Source organism: Ambystoma mexicanum, chromosome 8, assembly GCF_040938575.1.
Source record: "Ambystoma mexicanum isolate Mex_15411 chromosome 8, UKY_AmexF1_1, whole genome shotgun sequence".
Lineage (NCBI taxonomy): Eukaryota > Metazoa > Chordata > Amphibia > Caudata > Ambystomatidae > Ambystoma > Ambystoma mexicanum.
Genome location: NC_090929.1, coordinates 749323506 through 749346355, shown reverse-complemented (window position 1 = coordinate 749346355; position 22850 = coordinate 749323506). Strand labels below are relative to the sequence as shown.

The following is a 22850-nucleotide window of genomic DNA, read 5'->3' as shown; positions in this document are numbered from 1 at the left end:
AAAAAATAAATAAATAAAATAAAAATAAAATGCATCAGAGTTATATGCACTGAATTAAATGCAATATAAATTAATAAAAAATACTCCCTGCACTACTCCATTACTACTCCCTCTGGCAAACTACTACTCCCTCTTCTACACTTCTATTCTGTCCTATGCATGGTTACTCCCTCATCCTCATGACTAATCCCCCCTCTGAACTACTACTCCCTCCTCTGCATGACTACTGCCTCCTCCACACTACTATTACCATCCCTCCCTCAACTCCTACTCAGACCATCTGCTTTCACTCACACAAACACTTTCCATAAACACCATACACTTTTTTCCCAACGACACTCATTAGTACCTAAAGCACACTCACAACGCAGTACCCTTGCATTCACTAACCAACAACTCACCTGCTACAGATATCACCTCCACTTCTCCTTCATTCCTCCTGATGGTCACTTGGTCTGCTACCTCCCCCTCCTCTCAACCCACCCAAACAACCCATACCTTTCTGTTTCCTGTGAACCTCATTATTCTCCCCCATATTTTGCCATTGGATCCCTTTCTTTTAACAATCTTTACCTATCTCCACCAGATAGAGGGAGTTATATTGAAGGGACATCGAATTGTTCTACCAGAGACACTAGGAGAAAGAGCCCTACAGCTGGCACACGAGGGGCACCAGGGTATCGTGAAAACACAGGCGCACCTGAAATCTAGAGTGTGGATGCTGAGGATACAGAACGAAGTAACAGAACTAGCAGAGAGCTGCGCAGCGTGCCAGTCCTCACAAAGAAACGCAGCGCCCAGACCCATCACAAGTGTACCCAGAAGCAACACAAGATGGGAGTCAGTGTAGGATTCTGCACCATCGCCATAGAGAGATACATGTTTATCTTGATTGACGAGTTCAGCAGATACCTAGAGGTCGAGCACATCAAATCCACTGAGACACTATCTCTGATACCGGCCCTAGAAAAAGAATGTGCCATACACGGCATAACGCCAAAGATAAAGAGTGACAATGGGCCCCCTTTTAACAGTCGCGAGATACAGCAGTTTCTATTTAACCTCAACATCAAGCATCGGAAGATCACCCCGTGCTGGCCATAAGCGAATGGTGATGCTGAAAGATTCATGGGGTCCCTGAACAAGACTATCAGGATTGTGAAAGACCAACAACAATCATGGTTACCAGCAGTGTACCGTTTTCTCTGGTCTCACCAGCAGACCCCACACACCTCCACAAAAATTAGCCCAGCTGCATTGATGTTTGGAATGCCCATCCAGGATCGAAGAAAGGATAGAAAAAACGAAATGACAAGGAGAGCCAAGCCCGTCGAGCACAGCACAGAGAACTACAAGTCGGGGACACAGTACTGGTGAGGAACAGAACACCCCACTATTCTATGAGTCCTGCCCCTGGACTGTGCTCAAGTCCAACCAGAGAATGGTGACAGCCGCCAGGGGGTATGAAGTGGTAACAAGGAACATATCCCACTTCCAGAAGGTACCCTCCACACTCTGGAAAGAACAGGTCGCACCTGGGATATGGGGAAGCGCCCCACCAGAGTCACGAGGGGGGCACCCGAAACGAGCAATTCCAACACCCTACAAGAGGAGGCAGCAATGCTGCTACCACCTAGCGATGACCACAGCAAGAGCCAGTGCGACGCAGACATTCAAGAAAGGGCAAATATCAGATATGAACTCAGAGAAAGACCTCAATTATTGACCCGGCTGCAAGGGTATGTCCTGCACGGAATATATCACTGAGAAACACGAAGAAGGGACAGCCCGCCAGGCAAGTGACAACACATAGAGACACTAACAGTAGAGAAATACATTTGTGTTCAAAAGATCCAAGTTTGGGAGGAATGTGATGTTTTTAGTCACCCGAGTCACGTGAATGAGGGGGAGCCCGCTTCTCATGACAAGGGGCAAGGACAGGAAATAAAGTGAGAGATGCCCGGAAGGGGATTCTCTGGTATTTCCGCATCATGGCTGCCCGCGTCTTTCTTGAGCTCCATCACGCATGGCTTATTGGTAAGTTACCTAGTGCAATCCCGACCCCGGGCAGCAACCAGAGTTTGGAACAACTCACATTATCACAAACTCCAACCACAATGGCATTTTTATGGGCCAGTACTAGTGAAGATATTGATAAATTGAGGAAGGAACTATACAAACAATGACAATAAGAGACATCAGATTTGGCACCATGCCATATTTTGCACATGGAAGAATTTTCTGCGACAATACTGTTGAATGTTGACATAATGATTCATAAACATTTAATGATCGTGTCTCATTTATTTATTTATTGTTTGCTTGTTAGGCGCTTATACAATAAGAATATACTGTTTCAAAGCACCCACAGGGCAGGGAGGGAGTGAGTGTGGGAAATAAATGACAACATTACAACTCAATATTTAAGAGCAGAGGGGGAAGAGGGAATAGGGAAGATAAAGTTGAAGATAGCATGGTCCCCGGGCCCAGACAGTCTTGTGGATGATGCTGAGGGATTTGAATTTAATCTGTGCAGCAACCGGCAGCCAGTGAAGACTTTTTAATGCAGGAGAGATGCGGTCCCTGGGCTTAAGGCCAAGGATAGGTTTCGCTGCCCTATTCTGGATAAGCTGGAGGGGGTCGCAGAGTGGAAGAAGGAAGGTTCAGGAGGAGGATGTTACAGTAGTCAAGTCTAGAGAGAACAAGGGCTTGAGTCACATTGAGCCTCTGAGAGACAGTGAGAAATGGTAGAATTCCTTTGAGAAGGAAGAGCTGATAGTTGGACTTCTTGGCAATCTCCTGAGTGTGAGGGAGGAAGGAAAGAGAGGAGTCAAAGATGACTCCAAGGTTTCTGGTTTCAGTTGAAGGCGGAGGGGGAGAGCAGTGTGAGGAAGGCCAGAGTGAAGGGAAGAAGGAGGGAGCAGGGGTCCCAATGGGAAGGATCTCAGTTCTACAGGCGTTGAGGCAGAGATCATTGGAGGCGAACAGGGACTGGATGGCAGATACGTAGATAGGCAGTCAGGGATGATGGAATGATGATCATTGAATGATGATCCACGTTAACTCGAAGCAATGTATATGAGCAGGAAGAAGTCACACCGAGAATACATTCTCTTAACACATACTTCTTTTGTAGTATTTGCAGAAAAGACTGGACAGAAGAGGCAAGAGAATATTTACAGCCACTCTGGACTTGCACAGGAAGGTAAGTAGCCTTGAAAGTATCAGTTGGCTTTCAAAATGTGCTAATATTGTAGCAATACTGCATAGAGAACAGATGTATCTGTTGGAAAAGACCACATTATGGATGTAAAGCATGTACAAGATTGCTTTTAGATCTGCCCCTTTAAGGATAAGCAACACAAGTATGTCCTGTTTCACTTAGTTTGTGTAGTATCTTCATAGTGTGTTTTCTATTTTAAGTGCATGTTTTCATGCTTTTGTGTAAGGTTGACTAGTTTCAACCAATTTCACAATAAATAAATAAATACACAGTATCTTCATTAATCATATAAGAATTGCTATTTTGTGTCCTGCCTGCATGTTGGTACAAGGACTAGTGTATGTCAACCGGTGGAGTGCTTGCGGGTGTTCCACCTGCAGTGTTCCAGATCGGTCACTTGTCTCACTTTCATTGTGTCATACTTGCCAGTTTTCCTCTTGTGCAGTTAATTCTGCTATACTCATTTGGCACATTTCTTAGGTGCCGTCCATCCGTACCTCATATTAAATTGCATTACTTCATTTTGCATTTTGGCAACGCGACTCTGCTGCTTTGCGCGCATTACTGCAAACTGGCGTTGTCCCTGGAGCACTATTTTCAAGATGGCATACATACATGCCTCATACATGCATGCCCCAAACATAGAGCTCAGATCACACCAGATCTACGCTCTCTCCTTTGGCTCCAGTTAAGGGGGGAAAAAAAGAGTTTCAATCCCTGTTTGGGGGATGAAAATGCAAGTGTGACAGCCGCGATTTAAATCAAGGCTGCTACAGCTATAGAACATTTATGACACAGTCAGGAATGACCCCGTCATGATTTCTGCCTCCGTCAGCGCCTGTTCCCAATAGGATGACCCTCACGTCTGTGCATTTAAAAGCGCATCCTGCTTGTGAATTCGGGAGGCGCTTTTAAATGTGCAGAAACGACCCCTAGTTTGCACAAATGCGCAAAACGTTGAAACAGGGCATCTGAATATGAGCCTGTAAAATGCTAATTCTGATGTCCTTTGTGGATTCTTTACCCAGTTGTGATGATCACATGACACGGAGGAACGTATCCGCTGGAGACCATGTGACTCGGTTAATAAATGGGAGTCGGAAAGCCTTCAAAGGGATTTCCGCTCTTAGACCGATAGCGAATGGATGTGTGTCTCGTTACTTCCTCCGACGTGCGCCTAGACCTGCCGCGCCTAGCCTGCACTCCCAGAGTATCACATTGGCGACGAAAGGTGGCAAAACAGCCCCACCACTACCCGTCCCTCTGCCCACGTTACGCGCCCCTGCATCAGCTCACAAGAGCACCCCAGTCATTCACGGGCCTGCAGACTCACCCACTGAGTTGTGCCTGTTATGCACCTTACCTGGGTGCTAAGGACAGCTGCAGCACACACCAAGACAGCTGTGAGTACAACCACAGTGCGAGCGCTGCCCCACCCCCTCACAACAGCATCCACTCCCATGAGCGGCGTCCCCCAACCAGCTGTGCCTCTCAGGGAGCACCAGTCACCAGCAGATCCTGCAGGGGCCAGCCCCGGTCTCCACCTTTCCACGCTAAGGATCTGCACACGCATCAGGGACACACCAGAGGCTGCTAGTGCCGGCATACCACAGGAAACCAACAAGAGAAGGTGCTGCACCTCCCTAGAGGCCCACCACAAGTGGAGCAGCCCCAGCTATGCGTGGCACACTCCCTGGGCCCGCACTAGTGCCGCTCCACCCGCACAGCATAGCCAGCACTGACATAAACTTCCATCATGGCGGCTGACCCCACTGCATCACCAGCTAGGCCGCAAAGCCAAAACCAAGACTGCAGCATGTGGTTGGACACGACACAGGGGACGTGTATGAAGCCATTTAAACCATTTGGCCCTAGAGCTACGCTTTTCTGGGCACTGTGGGTCCAACAGTTCGAACTGAGTCTGAAGTCACGAAAAAATACAGATGATGAGAAAAGGGCGCTGCCAATGCTTAACCTCGGCACAATGGTATTGCGGCTCTTCAACACTCTCCCGAACAGGGGCACCGAGGAGGTCTAAGACACCGCAAAAGCAGTGTTATCGAGAAATTTCCAGCCACAGCTAAGCCCAGATTGTGAACGCTTCAAAATGAGCCAAGCAAGACAACGCACGCAAGAAAACATTGATGATTTCCACAGCTGACTCAAGAGTTGGTTTCGGGTGCGACTTCCCTGATGATGAATTCGCAGTCAGGCAACAAGTCATACATGGTCTCTCCTCAGAGAAACTTTGCAGAACCATACTGTAGGAAACCAATCTCTCCCGATGGAAATCATCGTCACCATGGGAAGACAGCATGAGAGGTTAGACAAGCACCTGGCAGAAATGGAACAGATGATCAGTTGCCTGCCACTTGACACCGAGACACTGAATAAACAGCATGACTACCATCAATGCACTGCGGCAGAACAGACCCCCACATGTGCCCACACCAAGCATACCCAGAGAATGTCTATGGTGTGGCGGCCAACAACACTAGGAGTAACCATGCCCAGCATATTGCACCACGTGCTACAAATGTGGGAAGATAAACCACTATGCATCAGTATCCCTCAACTCCCGGAAAGTGAAAGAACACCCACCACAAGAAAGAGCAAGGGAGTGGAAAAGTGACCCAAGGTCCAAGCAAGCACAGCCATTCCAGCCGTGGCAGCCAGACTACCGCCACGGAAACAAACCAATAAAACCTGCGACAGGCACAGAGGGCTAGCCCGCGCAGTCGGAGATGGCGCCGACAGCAGCAGCAACAACGATGACCAATCGAGCAAAGAGCCCTTCCCCGAGCCGCACAAACCGCTCGAGAAGAGAGAAGGCTCACATTTATTTATTTATTTATTCATTTTTGTTAAGCGCACAAAAACAGCCCTGAGGCATCGTGACGCTGGTTACAGAAGAGGAGGACTTAGTTACACATAGTTACATACAAGAAGGAACATAGTTACAACCTGGAGATACATACTTGCATGATTAAAAGACATTGGCAGTGTGTAGTAATATGGTAGTGGGTAGTGAAGGTTTAGTTAAAGAGAGATGTTTTGAGATTTTTTCTAAAGACTGTAAGAGAGCTTTCAGCTCTTAGAGTGTGGGGGAACTTGTTCCAGAGTCTAGGTGTTATGTAAGGGAATCCTAGGCCTCCTGCTGTAGCCTTGTTAATTTGTGGTACGTGGTATGATCTCAGCAGTCAAGCCAGCCAGCGGCAACCAACCACACAACAAATCACACTGCACCTGCATGGTAACAGTCAGAGACATCCCTGTGAAAATGATGTGTGACACCGGTGACACTGTAAACGTAATGCCAACCATAACATTTGACAAGCTCCACCCAAGACCAACCCTGCGACACAGACCTGTACAAATATTCACCTATGGATTTAAGAAACCCCTGCCAGTCATAGGATACTTCAAAATTAACCTCACCTACGGCAGAAAAAACTGCAAAACACACATCTATGTGGTTGACGCCGCGATCGAGACGTTACTCAGTGCCCAACCGCCAAAAAACTACAGCTAATCTTGTTCACTTTTGCAATCAACTCCAGAGAAATCAACCATTTGTTTGCTAACCACAAGAAGCTCATCGGTGTCTAAAAGGAAGAACAGTAAAATTCCACATCGACCCCACAGTGGAACCAAGAGCCGTCCAGCACTGACAGGTCCAGTTTCACATAAGAGCGGCAGTAGAGGATGAACTCAACAAGCTTGAAGACCTCCGGATAATCAAAAAAAACACAGGCCCCACACCATGTGTATCCCCCATGGTCATGACACTGAAACCCAAAAAGCCACAAGCTTTACGAACTTGCATTGACAAGCGCCTGCCCAACTTTTCCATTTGGCGTGAAAGGCACATTACCCCGACGTTGGATGAGCTAATCGTGGACCTCACTGGTCCCACTGTATTCAGCTAACTAGACTTAAGATCAGGGTACCACCAGATCCGTTTGGTGAAAGAGTCAACGTACATCAAAACCTTCTCGTCACACCTCGAGCTAAGAAGATACCGCTGGCTCAACTTTGGAATCTCCTCCACAGTTGAGGTATTCCAACATGAAATCGGGAAAGTACTCCAAGACCTACGGGGAGTCACCAATGTCAGCGACGATATACTAATCTACGGCAAAACGGATGAAGAACACAACGAACGGCTAGCAGCAATGTTCCACCAACTGGAGCAGTCCGGCCCGACCGTTCATGAGGAAAAATGCAAATTCAGGAAGTCCACACTAGGCTTCTTTGAATACATATTCAATGAAAAAGGGGTGTCTGCAGACCCCTGCAAAGTTGCTGACATCATAAAAGCCCAAGCTCACACCAACACAACTGAAGTCCGCAGCTTCCTAGGCATGGCAACGTACTGTGGGCGATTCATCCCCGACCTAGCCACCATCGCCACTCCACTGCAAGAACTCACTAAAATGAAGTCAACATGGGAATGGAGTGAAGTACAGAAGGTAGCGTTTCATAAAATAAAAGACTTGTCCAGCGATGGCAATATGGCTTTCTTTGACACATCGCGGAAAACAGAACTGCTGGTCGACGCTAGCCCAGTTAGCCTCGGCGCAGTACCCACACAGACTGATCGGGAGGGAACGATAGTCCCTATTGCCTTTGCCAGCAGGGCGCTCACTCCAACAGAGATACTATGCCCACATAGTGAAAGAAGCTCTCGCTATCATCTGGGGTTGCCAGCATTTTCACGTATACATCCTGGGCTTCCCGGTGAAAGTACTGACAAACCACAAGCCTGTAGTCTCAATTTTCAAAGGGTTGGCACCACACCCCCCAGCAAGAATAGAGCGCTGGATACTCCAACTGCAACAGGGTGATCTGGAAGCACAATATCGAGCAGTAGCTGGCAACCCCGCAGATTTCCTGTCACCGCACCTAAGACCTGCCATCATAATGGAATGCGAAGCAGCCAAAGAGACAGAGGAGCATGTATGCCATATCATTGTGTGCGCCATGCCAAATACGATGAGGCTAGATGAAATAGCGTCTGAAACAAACAATGGAACCTGGCTCCAAATCACCAGAGAGGCCATACTAAAAAGTGAATGGAAAACCTTTCTCACAGCTGTCGCCCATCAAACACCACAAGCACAAGAACTGATGCAAGCACTATTCGGGATCAGACATGAGCTGTCTGCCTCCACAGAAGGACTGATCCTCAGAGGACACTGCATTGTAGTGCCCTCCAACCTGCAAGAGAGAGTGCTCCAACTCGCGCACAAAGGGCACCAGGGGATCGTGAAGACACAGGCCTTCCTCAAGTCACGAGTATGGATGCCACACATACAGCAGAAAGTTATGGCCCTTGTGGAGACCTGTGTATCATGCCTAGCCACTCTCCGACCCGGACCACTAGAGCCTAAGGCCTGTCCACCCAGAAGAGAACACAGATGGGACACAGCGAGTATGGATTTTTGCACGATTGCCAATGAGACATACCTCTTCGTAGCGGTAGATGAACACACCCAATACCCGGATGTCGAACCAGTCAACTCCACTAATGCAGCCTCCGTCACAACCACCCTAGAGAAAATGTTTGCTGTCCATGGCTCAAAAGCGACAATGGCCCACTGTTCAGAAGCAAATAATTCCAACATTCCATGGAAAACGTAGGAGTCCGACACCACCAAATCACACTGTACTGGCCCCAAGCCAATGGAGACACTGAAAGATTCAAGGCATCCACCAACAAATGCGGGCGAATCGCCAAGGACAGAGGGTGGCCATGGCTTCCAGAAATATACTGGTTTCTCCGGTCTTACCGTCAGACTCCTAACTCGGCCACGCAAGTGAACCCCGCAGCCCTGATGTTCGGGGTGCCTATACAAGCAGGGCTTCCCCTCTACCACTCCTGGTGCCCCCCTCAAGCAGACTTGGAACAGATCAGACAAGAGCCCAATGCAAAAGAAGACCGCACCAGGAGAGCAACACCAAGCCACCTACAAGTAGGGGACACAGCGCTGATCAGAAACCGAGTGCCCCCCCCAGGAAGATGGCACTCCCCTACGAATCACTACCCTGGACCATCACCCATCGGGACCATGGACTAGTAACCACATCCCGAGGATCAGAGACAGTCACAAGGAACGTGTCCCATTTCAGGCGGATACCAAGCACTACCAGGCAAGAGACTCATGAGGAAGGAGTCCCCACGGGAGCAAACCCCTAACAACAGAGCACACACCCCAGGCAGAGGACAGAGAGAACCACCGGAGACACCACAGAGTGAGCGTGCAGAAGCACAAGAGACTTTGACAAACCCCACCGGGTCAGCCACCCCGAGGAGAGAAGACAGGAGATGATACTTGCTCCGCTGGCAGCCATTAGCCTCCACTCAGCTGCGTGGGTACATCCTGAATGGCATTTACCGACAGACGAGAGCCAGTGTAAACCAGAACTAGAAGTAATGAGACTTTGAAGCCAAAAGCCATAAGAAGGATGCCTCTAATCTTGAAGCATGAGGTTACAGTCATGCCTTTAAAAATGTTTGTTATCCAAGTTGGGAAGAGATGTGATGATCACATAACACGGAGGAACATGGCCGCCGGAGACCACGTGACTCAGTTGAAAAATGGGAGTCGGAAAGCCTGCAAAGGGATTGTCACTCTTAGACCGATAGCGAATGGGTGTGCGTCTCGTTACATTCTCCGACGTGTGCCTAGGCCCGCCGCGCCTAGCCTGCACTCCCAGAGTAACACACCAGTCAGCTCAAGGCAATGCTTGATCTTCTGAGGTTGCGACCATAACATAATCACACCATTTCCCTTGCTAATGTTTCTGTTTTGCTCACGAATAGGTCCTCATCTCCAGCTCCATGATGCCCCATTAGGTGAATCCCTGCACTTTACAAATACATTTAACATAACACAACGTAATATAACATACCATTCCATGCGCGCATCAGCAAACATATTTTTCTACATGCAATCGTTCATGCATTAATTCACTTTGTAGTCTCCAGAGATGGTGAGGAGTCCATCAACGTCGTTATGTATAGGGAAACATGCATGTGCAAATATAACGGAAGTGAGATATGGGAAGGGGTGGAATGGGGAAACGGGAAATCAGCATTGAATTGAAGAATAAAAAGGTTACATCTGCTACTGTCGTCTCTGTGCCTTATTGCCTGGCCTCTTCCTGACCACTTACACAAAACATTTGGCGACGAGTGGGCAACGACCCGTATGCTGTGACATTCATCCTACCTGCCTCCAGCTAAGCCGCCACTCCCCTCTTCTGTGCTTATTTCGACAGAGAGCCACCAGCCAGTTGAATCCTGTGTGGAGCGTTGTGCTGCACCATGTTTTCCACAACATCAAGCCCTTGTCAGGGTTCAAGCTGCTGTTCTGCCGAATCCGTGGCTGCATGCGCTATAATGTGCACTCTTCTTTTAACATGCTCCCTGCTGCTGGCCTGTGATCTCAGCTGTTTCCAGACAGAATTTTAGTGCCAAGCAGGCACGAGACAGCTCAATGCATACTGTGACGAATCTGGTCAATTTGTTCCATCATCCCAGAGGGGAGCCACCTCCTGTGAGTCTAGGGAGGTGAGCCCGCTCTACAAGACCCTCCATATGGGTCTGGGCAAATGGGACCTAACAGGGATTTACCGGCGCCTGACTTCCCGGTGCCACCAGCTCATTATGTGTCCAGCGGCCAGGAAGTCAGGCGCTGGTAAATTTGTAAATCCCATTCCCGTAGAGTCTGATAGGACACTATGGGAATGGGGGCACGGCACCGTTGTTAACGGTGCCGGGGCTTCCGTGACAACTTTGCTTACTGTGACCACTGCGCCCGGCAGGGACAGACCTGTCGGGCACATGGGCTCCTGCTCCAGTGAGCTTACTGGCACCCTTATTTCCGGACTGGCAAACTTGACATGAGTCCCATTGTCTGCGTATATAGGACTTGTGCAACCTAATTGTATGCCTATTTTGACTACACCAACCTGTGTCAACCCTTCCATCCTATTGGTTTCAGGCAATGCTGGATTTCATTTAAGCACCAAAGACACAAAAGAAGGACATATCTTTGTTGTTTGTGATGACATATTTAAACAGTAGAAGGACAGTGAATGGGGAGAAGAAAACTGCTACATATGGGGGAGTGTTATCCCTACGCAGAGGAGACGTCTTGAGGGGGTGGATCCACACTAGGCCACGGAGCCCACTAGAGCATGGAGAGTGTGACCAGTGCTAGCCGGACACCAAAGGCTGGCGTTTCCTCCAGCCATGTAGTTCAGGTCAGGCGAAGAACCAGAGATGGAGAGGTACCCGTCTCCTCTGGTGGCGCGCCCACAGACAGGCCGTGGTCGGCTTGTAGGGGGAGAGCCCAGAACCCTGAGCTCTCCGCCCAGAGGACGTTCTCTGCAGAGACAAGCAGCAACCAGGAGACAAACGCTCCCACGGAGAGACTATCACTAAGAAGTAGGGATACTTCACATCCAGGCTGGGAGAGCCGACGAGGTTGCGGGAACCTTCGAAACCAGAGTGGGCATGTGTCCTATGTGAACCAGAATGAAAGATATACAAAGATTGTGTGTCAAGGTTAGGCAAGCCAACAAGGTTGTGGAAACCTTAGAAATCCCAACTGGGCAAGCACCCTGTGTGAATTATGTGAATTGAGAGAAAACAAGTCTGCTGGAATGCCGTAGGACTTTGAATAGTCCCAGAAGCATAATAACCGTTATACAGAGAGCTGTGACAAAAGAGACCCTGGGTCTTCATAAGAGCCCTCGTGATTGTGGATTATGCTACTTGATACTACTTGATACCCATGAGGATTTCCCCCTCAGGTACAACACAATCCAGCAGATACTTAAACATCTACTTTCATATGATATGATATTTTATTTATAGCGTGCCCATACCACAAGTGTTTCAAAGCGCGACAAGGCAGGGGGAGAACAAGGGGGTACAAGACAGCGATCTTACTAGGCCCAGTGACATTGAGATCACACAAGTGCAGGGAAGAGGAAGGGGGGAAAGTGCTGAGGGAAGGGAAGGAGAAGTGCAGGACATAGGATCATGACACAAATAACAAGAAGTGTGGCCATCAGGTGGCAGTGCAAGGTTAAGTGCAGAACGACAAGTGATGGATAGTTCAGGTAAGGGGACAGTAGGGTTACAGATGCAGCCCTAAGTGCAGGGTTGCCAGGAGGCAATGCAGGTGTGCAGCTGGGAGGACAGGGACCTGGAGCCGTGATTAAGAGGGTGGCCACGTAACCAGCGCAGTAACAGATAGGCAATCAGCAGGGACATGGATGAGAGAAGGCAGAAGCAAAGAGGAAGGTCTTGAGCTGCTTCCGGACCTGGAGGTGATGGCTGGTGTGCCAATGCGGAGGATCTCCGCCTTGCTGGCATTCAGGCAGAGATCATTGGCGGTGCACCACTCTTGGATTGCAGAGAGACAATCCAGGATGAGAGAATAAGAAGAGGCAGCAGTGGGGAGCCTGAAAGCGAGCTGGGTGTCATCCGCATAGCATTGGAAGTTGGCGCAGAAAGCAGCAATGCGGTAGGCGAGAGGTGCCATGTATTGGTTGAACAACCAGGGAGAGAGGTTAGACCCCTGGGGAACACTGCAGGTGAAGAGAGAAGTAGAAGAGAGCAAGCACCCAAGTTGGACCTGGGAGGGTGGATCAGAGAGGAAAGAGGTTAACAAGGCCAGAGCCTGATCAGTGATACCCAGATTATCACAGAGCCGGTTGAGCAGGATGGCATGGTTAAACGTGTCAAAGGCAGAGGAGAGATCGAGTAGGATGAGAACAGAATGGATATTATAGTCCAGGTTGGAGAGCAAGTTTTCACAGATGTTGAGGAGAACAGTTTCTGTGCTTCTCGCAGCTCTGAAACCAGATTGATTGTCACGGAGACAGCCAACAGATTTGGTATGGAGATTAAGCTGGGAGATGGCCAGCTTTTCCAGGAGTTTGCCAAGGATAGGAGTGATAGAGAATGGGCGATAATTAGCCGGAAGGGAGGGGTCGGCTAAGGGCTTCTTGAGAGGAGGGTGCACAAGAGAGTGCTTCAGGTGGGAGGGGAAGGTACCAGAGGCGAAGGAGTGGTTGCAGAAGTCCTCCAAGGCTGGGGCGAGGTTGTCGATGTGGTCCTTGATGGTTTTAGAAGAACAGAGATGAACCTGTTTAGATGAGGTTTTTATAGATCTGACTTGTCTAGATACCGCATCAGGGGAGAAGAGAGGAAAGGCAGAGAAGGGACGGGTGTGCGCAGGGGGGACAGAGGGAGATGGAGCATGGTGGGAGGAGCAGGAGCTGTAGCGAGGGTGGACAGGATGTCCTGAGTTTTAGAGATGAAGTGAGAAGCCAGGGCCGTACAGAAACCCTGCGAGGGGACAGGAGAGGTAGAGACTGCAGCAGGATTGGCCAGCTCCTTGCAGATTATAAAGAGTTTGGCCGAGTTGTTAGATGATGAAGAGACGCAGGCTTGAATGTGAGCTCTCTTCTTCGCGAGGACAGAGAATCGGTATTGCCTTCGGAGCAGGCGACAGGCCAGTCTGTCAAAGGGTGTACAAGATGTCAACCATTTCCTCTCAACCACCCTACACTTGCGTTTAAGGGTGACGAGGTCGGAGTCGTACCAAGAGTTGCACTTGATTTTTGGCTTCATGCGGATCCTCATAACAGAGGCAAGGAAATTGAGAGTATTAGAGATACCAGAGTGGAGTGTGGAAAGGACTGTGTCCGGGTGTGTGTCAGACAGAGGCACATGATTCATGGGTCGAATGACTGAGAAGGTAGGTGGCAGCGTGGGGTTAGGCTTGGCCTGACGGGTAAATAGAGATTGATGACAGGAGAGGAGAAAGTGGTCACTCCAGGAGAGAGTGGTGAGAGAGTTAGAGAAGGGGAGGTCTGAGGAGATAAGAGCATCAAGAGTGTGCCCTGTAGAATGAGTCGGGCCAGAGGGAAGAATAGAGAGAGGGAGTCGCAGAGGTCACAGAAGACTCCCGACGCGGGTCATGAAGCATCCAGGTGGATGTTGAAGTCTCAATGAGGAGGAGTTGAGTGATAGAGGCCAGGAGCGAGGAAAAGAGGTGATCGGACCATGTGGCCGGTAGATAGTGGCAACTGTGAGAGAGTTGCCAGGAGAGAGAGAGTCTGCAGGCCAGGCATTCAAAGGAGGAATAGACCTGCGTAGGAATGATAAAGGCAGGAATCCATTCCGGGAAGATCAAGGCTACACCCTCACCAGACCGGTTGGATCTGTGCACGGAGAGGATCTTGTAGCCATCAGGAAGGGGATGGTCAAAGCTTGTGACAGAGCTAGCCGTGAACCATGTTTCGGTGACACCAAGGAAATCAAGGTCGAGTTCTTCAAGGAGACTGCAGATGTCAGAGGAGTGTTTGACAGCTGAGTGAGAGATCAGAGTGGCGAGACATCCTTGAAAGACTTCAGTCCGGGGAGGGGTACAAATCAGAGGTACTCCCTGCAGAGGTGTAGTAGGAGCCTGAGGGAGGGCAGAGGAGGTATGAGGAGAGGGCAAGATAGACGAGGAGGAGGAGGAGGGCACCAAAGTAGTGGCATTGGGAAGAGGCGAGGGAGCCGAGGAAGGTAGGGAAGGGACAGCAGGAGAGGAAAGGAAATTAATAAGGCACGGAAGCATCCATCAAACAGGAGGAGGTTGGCCTGTGGTCCTTAGACCAAGACAGTGCCATTGAGGTAAACATTTATGATTAGAGGAGAGGAAGGAAGCCAGGAGGGCCACCCACCGGTTGCCACCATTAATGGTAGAAGAGGAGTAGGAAGAGAGCACAGAGACGATATAAGGAGTCCATAGGTCTGGCAAAGGAACGACAAAGAGGATGTTGGTGAGGATTTGTCTGGAGGAAGCGCTGGTGTAGGTGTCGGCAATGGGGAGGCCTGGGTTGGAGACCAGGATATCCTTTTTGAACTTTTTCCTACCAGACTTAGTGAGAAGGGAAAAAAAGTCGATTGAGAAACGGTTGGAGCAGATAGGAGAAACTGAGAGCATAGGGGATGTAGAAGGGGGATGCAAGAGGAGAAAACGGGTGGGGGTGCAAGCGGATGAGATGGAGAAGTAAAGGACAGCAGGACAGATTAAGTGCAAAGCAGGCACTGGGCACAGCTTAAATTTGAAATTAGGGCAGATGCCAAACAAAGTAAGCCACTAGGCATAGCTAAATTCGAGATTAGGCCAGATGCAAAACACAGTAAGTCAGATGCAAAACATAGTAAGCCACTGTGCACAGCTGAATTCAAAAGTTAGGGCAGCAGAAACACAGTAAGCCACTGGGCACAGCTAAATTCGAGATTAGGGCAGATGCAAAACACAGTAAGCCACTAGGCACACTTAAATTCAAATTGAGGGCAGGTGCAAAACACAGTAAGCCACTAGGCACAGCTAAATTTGACATTCTAGCAGAAGAAAGACATTAAGCCACTAGGACAGCTAAATTCGAAATTAGGGTAGATGCAAAACACAGTAAGCTAATGGCCAAGGCTAGAGGTAAAGAGAATGGAAATCCAGGTGAGAAAGAGTACGTGCAGGAAAGTAAGATGAGCAAAGTGGTCATCAGTAAAGGTAACTAACCCCATGGAGTCAAAGTGTCTTGGTCATTGTGCAATGCTCAACGGGAGAGCAGGGTCCTTCCTGTCAAAAGTCAGATTCCGAAAGGAAATTCTTATCTACCAAGGCACACCTTTTATGTCAAAAATCATGCAAGGCGTAAAAGAGGTGTTACAAATAAACACCCTACATACCACTCTTTATCACCCCCAAACAGATGGTCTTGTGGAGAGGTATAGCCAAACCTTAAAAGGAATATGGTCAAGCCCTGCAGGAGTTAAGGGCTTTGTATACTACTGTTTGTGGCTGTGGACTGCTGACTAGGATACCGCTTGGAAACAGTGCCGTGCCGTACCTTTAACAAACTTTGCTCTGCCCCTCCAGGAAGCAGTACAAAAGGCTTCCCGCATCGCCCTTGCGGCGTCAAGCCCTGCAGGAGTTAAGGGCTTTGTATACTACTGTTTGTGGCTGTGGACTGCTGACTAGGATACCGCTTGGAAACAGTGCTGTGCCGTAACTTTAACAAACTTTGTCCACCCCTCCAGGAAGCAGTACAAAAGGCTTCCTGCATCGCCCTTGCGGCGTCAAGCCCTGCAGGAGTTAAGAGCTTTGTATACTACTGTTTGTGGCTGTGGACTGCTGACTAGGATACCGCTTGGAAACAGTGCCGTGCCGTACCTTTAACAAACTTTGCTCTGCCCCTCCAGGAAGCAGTACAAAAGGCTTCCCGCATCGCCCTTGCGGCGTCAAGCCCTGCAGGAGTTAAGGGCTTTGTGTACTACTGTTTGTGGCTGCGGACTGCTGACTAGGATACCGCTTGCAAACAGTGCCGTGCCATACCTTTAACGAACTTTGCTCCGCCCCTCCAGGAAGCAGTACAAAAGGCTTCCCGCATTGCCCTTGTGGCGTCAAGCCCTGCAGGAGTTAAGGGCTTTGTATACTACTGTTTGTGGCTGTGGACTGCTGACTAGGATACCGCTTGGAAACAGTGTTGTGCCGTACCTTTAAGTTAACAAACTTTGCTCTGCCCCTACAGGAAGCAGTACAAAAGACTTCCCGCATCGCCCTTGCAGCGTCAAGCCCTGCAGGAGTTAAGGGCTTTGTATACTACTGTTTTTGGCTGTGGACTGCTGACTAGGATACCGCTTGGAAACAGTGGTGTGCTGTACATTTAACAAACTTTGCTCTGCCCCTCCAGGAAGCAGTACAAAAGGCTTCCCGCATCGCCGTTATGGCGTCAAGCCCTGCAGGAATTAAGGGCTTTGTATACTAGTGTTTGTGGCTGCTTGGGCTGGAGGCTGGACTGCAGTTTACCACCGGTCACTTCCAGCTGACACATTTATCTCCGGCGGTAGCGTGAGCAGAAGTGAGCCTCTGTGTTTTGCGGTGGACGCGCCAGCGCAGTGCTGCCGTGTCTGTAATCCCGCTCAAAATCCACAGAAGTCCGTAAGACCAACGAGAAGCGACTCTGGGAAACTACTCAAAAGTAAGTAAGGAAGCACGCGAGGTGGGGAAGGGGGAGGGAGGCAGCCTAAACAGGGCTAAATAGGGCTCCTCTGTTTTTTTCAAATCTAGTGCCCGTGGGTAATAAAGAACCAACAAGAATTGCTGCCACTTAAAAATACCCCAAACCCAAGCCCCTTTCAAAACTCACACCTCCCTTTTCATAACAAAAATCATAACAAGGACGCCAGGTGCGGCTCACAAAGACGGAGAAAACAGGCTCTCAGACTAGGACTAAGACTCTTCAACAACGACGGATGTCTAATCCGTGGACTCTTGCAAAGCCTCCTGCTGCGAGAGTAAACAGCAAGAAAGGTGATAAGGAGGCAAATGCCTCAACCACTATAACTGAACCCACAGCAACAATCTGTTTACTTGCTCTCAAGGAGACAGCTAGACATTGTGAGGCAGCACCAGCCCTTTCAGCGACGCAACCCCAACCATCATGCAACCCAACCCTGCCCGGGTGCATAACAGTGCTCGACGAAGACGTAGAGAGTGAAAACTGTGAAAATGGAAATAAGCAATGGTTGCAAGGAAGTAGCGAAACTCAAACAACACCAATCTGTGGAAGTGCCGACGGACGACAACAAAAAGAGTAAAGATGGCAAACCTAATACACTCTTGTCACTGTTGGATTTAACGCCAGTGGAACAGGAAACAGGAGGATGGGATAAAATCCAAAGTGCCGACGATTCTGAAGCCTTTTTTACCCCATTTGACTTGACTGACATAGAACTGCTGGGTGCTCTGAATGTTGAACCCGGTGTGCGACTCGGAAACGGATCTGAGTCAATCTTGGAGATTCAATCTTTGTCACCATCCGTGACCCCGACTTCCGCAAGCTAATGTCGGGACCCAAGTTCACAAAATTTAGGCAATTCTACATGCAACTCCATCCCAGACCCGACGTGCTTCAACTCACTTGACACATTAAATTGTAACTCTCTACCACAATTCAGCAATTTAAATTTGGGACCTAGAAATAAAGCTGAAAATAAGATCCACCCAGGGCAACCAAATGAAGATCCCTCTGAGGGGAGTATAACAATACCTGACACTCCAATAGATGGAGCCCTGCAAGCCGAATCAGACTCCAATAAAACGGACATACGCCTGGACGGCCCGGTGAGAATTCAACACGAGCCCAGCAAGGATCGTTTACTCTCAACACCAGTCTGGCCATTCTGCCAACGGCGCAGTGAATTCCAAAGAAAATGTGAGCACATCAAGATGGAAGGCGAGCACCCCTGCTATGGATCGTCTCAAGCAAAGGCCAATCACTAGCCTGCACACACCAGTCGGAAACATGAGTATCGATTCTCCTAAACTCCAAATGAATGTCCCAAAGGACCCCAGCGAAGCAATAACAAAATCAAGTCTCTCTGCCGCCGCGTCAACGCAGATACATAGCAACGTATTAGCTGCATCGTCCATGGCAATGATCCCTTTCATAAAATTATATGAATCACTCAACGAAACAATCAATGATCAAGGAGCTCTGTTGAACAATTTAACACAAAAACTAGATAATCTGGACGTCTTCACAAGCTTTCTTCAATCCCAACTAGAGAAAGAAGCAGACGTTTCAGCAGGTTGGCAAGCATGTCTTGGCGACCTAGCGGCCAGATACCACTGCGAGAATGGTAGCCTATCAACAGGCTTACTGGAAGCAGTAAAATGGATGAGACACGAAGGACGACAACCAGCTGCAGCTAATTCACAAGCGCACAACTTCACTTTAATTCCTCAAATGTAAACCATGCAGCACATCCGATGAAGTTCTCTCCACCAAACCTGGAAACGAATAACCAGGACAACAATCAGAAAAAGAAAGTTGATCCACCTAAGAGAACGCTCAGGAAAAAAAATTCTGGGCTCCAAAGCAGAAGCCAAGAGTCATTGCCAGAATTACAAAAGATCCAACGCCAAGTGTCACAGGTGACTGAAGGTGACGAACTTGGAAACACCAACACATTCACAACTAAAACATGTGAGAAAGAAATTTTACAAATCAGTGATGACACGCATGCATCATCATCAATTGAAAAGCATGCTAGCACGGCAGGTAAAATTTCTAAGCAAGCAGCATTTGGAATCTTTGCTGGAGGCGGCAAAGATGTCGTAAAAGTTGCTAAAGGCCCTCCTAACGATCTTGTAACTGATGTCAACACAAATAAGCCGTCGTCCTCAATAATAGAGCCCGCACCAAAGAAAAGGAAACGAGCCACAAACGTAAAAAAATTAATCAGGTACCTACCACTTCCAGTACGTCCTACAATGTTCATCCACCCAGTGAAAGACACAAAGGGCCTCATTACAACTCAGGCGGACCCGGTATACCCATTCCGCCTGATTACGAGGTCCCCTCACGGGACCCAGTATGGACGACTGGTAAAACCAGGCGTCGTTACCGGGTCCCGCGAGGGGAAGAGGGAGCTAACAACGGGCCGGTTGTAATCGGCCCGTTGTTAGCTCCCTCTCCTATTCCCATTGAGCCCTATGGGGGCACAAATGGGAATGGGGAAGGTCCGGGCCCGGGATCCCTGAGGGAGGAATTACCGGGCCCTCCGAACTCGGAATGGCCCGGTAATTCCCCATTCTGGGAACCCGGTAAAGGATCCCGGTTTGGCAGCAACCATGGAGCTAATATTTCCATAGCTACCGCCAAACTCGTAATGAGGCCCAAAGACTCCAGCGAACCCAGGCACTAAAGATCGTTCAGCAACACGTGATAACTCAGTAATCATGAAACCGATTAGGAAACGAATGAGAACTGTAACAGTGGACACAAGTGCATTGTCGTCCTCTTCTGCTTCCTCCACTGATCTCTGTAATCTTTCAACTTATTCCCATAACACCGACGCAAACAGAGATGATGCAGATGTCTCCTGAGACAGTGACATAAACGAAGTTCCCCAAGGAACATCAGACTTCGCAACAAGCTTGCAAAAATTAAGATCAAATAACGAAGTAAAAAATTCAGCAAATGCAAAGCATGCTGAACCTGTGGACCAAGTACGGCAAGGACATGAGGATTCAAAACTAAATCCAAAACTAACAGCGAACCAAAGGAAACTAGCTGTGCACTACTTCTCAAAGACACAGAAAAATCACAAAAGAGAACCGCAAAATCAAATCAGGAGATTGCACTTGCAAAACCTCCACACAGATGACCAGGAGATGAACCTAAATCGTTCAAATGTGCTGAAATTGTTCAAATGTGTGCTTTCTCTAAGAACAATCCATTCTAATGACATCAAAATTGTGGAATATCCATCTGAGAAAACAACTGATCAGGTGTTACTGCACATTGAATCGAACGCTGTGCGAAACACAATCCAGGGTGCTGCGGACAAACTGTTAGCATACGGATTTGATCTGATGGTTGAGCCCACGGATTGGCCAGAGGACAGCGGCCACAATCACAATTACAACAACACTAACAACGTCGCCTCACCAACGATAAAGTCAAAAATCCTCACGCTGCGACAATCAATGATTAACTCTAATGGAAATCAAAGCATAAGAAGTTCCGTGAATCAAAGATCTAACAGTACGAGGCAGACGCAAGGACTTAAAGAGACGCACCGATAGCCATGACTAACAACTGAGGAAGACACATGTGCAATCTTGTCTTGGAACACCCGGGGATTCATGCACTTGTTCAAAGAATTCACTGTGTCATTGGAAAACACTTTAGCCATTTGTTTACAGGAAACTTGGCTACGAGAAAAATCCTCAAAAGATGAGTTCAGTGTTTTCCTTAATCCGGCGGGAAAAAATCAAAAAGGTCGCCCTTATTCAGGATTGGTAATCTTGATCAACATCAGTCGGTGGTGGGAACCAATAAAATCGCACAACCCTAATCTTTTTGTGCAGGGGACTTTGATTAAATCCAATCAAGCGACCAATGGAAACTGTGAACACATCTTAATAATCACTTGTTATTGGAATCCTCTGAAGATTTCCAATGATGATTTCATAAACTCAATAACTAACCTCATTAACAGTACCATGCTTACCTACAATAATCTGTGGATTCCATGCTGTGGTGATCTAAATTGCACCTGGTTTAAATGTGACAAAGCAACGAAAATAAACAAACTAATCCCAGGAAATCACCTAGGAATTAGAGCCCAGTGTTGGCAGACTGCAATGACGAATAGAAACTGCCAAATGACCAACGGAAACGTCAAGTGAGACATTCCGCCAAGATCAACCTGGAACGGACCAACCCAGAGTGAAGCCAAAACACTACATAACATCTGGATCTCTCATGAGATGTATGTAAAAATAATTGACATGGAAGTCATCAGGATGGAAAACAGCGACCACGAGTTAATATGCTCGCGCTGGCTAATGAACTGGAAGGAGAGTGTCACTGCTGTAAATCAACCAGTGACCAGTAATGTGGCAGGTAATCGATTAAAAATAAATGGGCCCCAAATCCAGCGCCTGACACTAACATTTTTTGACAGTCTAAATTCAGGAGCAACCAACTACGCCCCCCTGTTAGTAAACTTAACACAAACTGCACCAAACTTGAGTTTGCCGACCAGTTCTCACAAGCACAACTTCAGCAGTGTTCTATTTGAAGCGAAAAAACAACTACGACGCGACATGAGACGTCTGAAAAAAAATCTTTATGGGAATGACGCTGTTGTAGGAGTAAATCTCAGGAGGCAACACTATAGAAACTGGGTGAAATCACAACATGTCATCGTTGACCAAAATCGTGCGGAACTCATAATGGAACTCCTGATAAAAAAAAACTCCAGAGATACATGGGCAATTCTAAACGCCGCAAATACTAAATGTCAACCCACGATTACGAACGACTTAGCAGGTAATATCTGGGTAAAGCATTTCTTGAATGTTTACAAAAAAACAGTTGAAGAACCGTTGGTAAACCTCGTACAAACAAACGCCATTTGGGATACGAAAATATCAGCAAGTGATATCAGCTTGGCGATAATGCATTTGAAGAACTCTCGGGCACCTGGACCCGACCTTATCACCAACGTAATGCTGAAAAAACATGTAGCCGAATGGACCATCTTTATTGAAGCTCTATTTGACTGAATCTCCACAACAAAGCAAATGCCTGAGTGCTTGTTAAAGGCGGTAGTAGTGCCAATATACAAGAAGGGTAGTCGGGACAATCCTATCAATTATCGACCGATTGCCCTTCTCGACACCATTGGAAAGATCTGTGGCACATTTTTGAGGCAGAAGCTTGCGGCCTGGGCAAAATCAAAGAAGATCCTGGACATTAGGCAAACCGGTTTCACGACTGGAGGAGGTGTTGATGTAAATCTCAGTATACTAAACACCTTAAAAATGGAAACGCTCAAGGGAGGACACAAACTGTTTCTTGCGTTCATCAACATGAAGCAGTCCTTCGATGGAATAAATCGAGGCAAGTTATGGCTCAAACTAACAAATTGGGAATGCCCACAAAATCTGCTCGAGCCCATAATTGCCCTACAAACCAACACCCCATACGAGTTCGCCTCAATAACAATGGCGACCTGTCAGACAACATCAAA

General features: G+C 48.2%; 1 protein-coding gene across 3 annotated transcripts in view; it reads left to right on the top strand.

Annotated features, from left to right (window-relative positions):
* The window catches only part of PIK3AP1 (phosphoinositide-3-kinase adaptor protein 1), a 1287206-nt gene that overhangs the window by 900233 nt on the left and 364123 nt on the right, over nt 1-22850 (top strand). For all 3 annotated transcript variants that reach the window (XR_011268600.1, XM_069610572.1, XM_069610573.1), the window contains exon 11: nt 3137-3205. Coding sequence is in view for 2 of the 3 variants with exons in the window: in XM_069610572.1 (XP_069466673.1) it covers nt 3137-3205 (69 nt within the window). In the remaining variant the exon portion in view is untranslated. The remainder of the gene's footprint in view (nt 1-3136; nt 3206-22850) is intronic.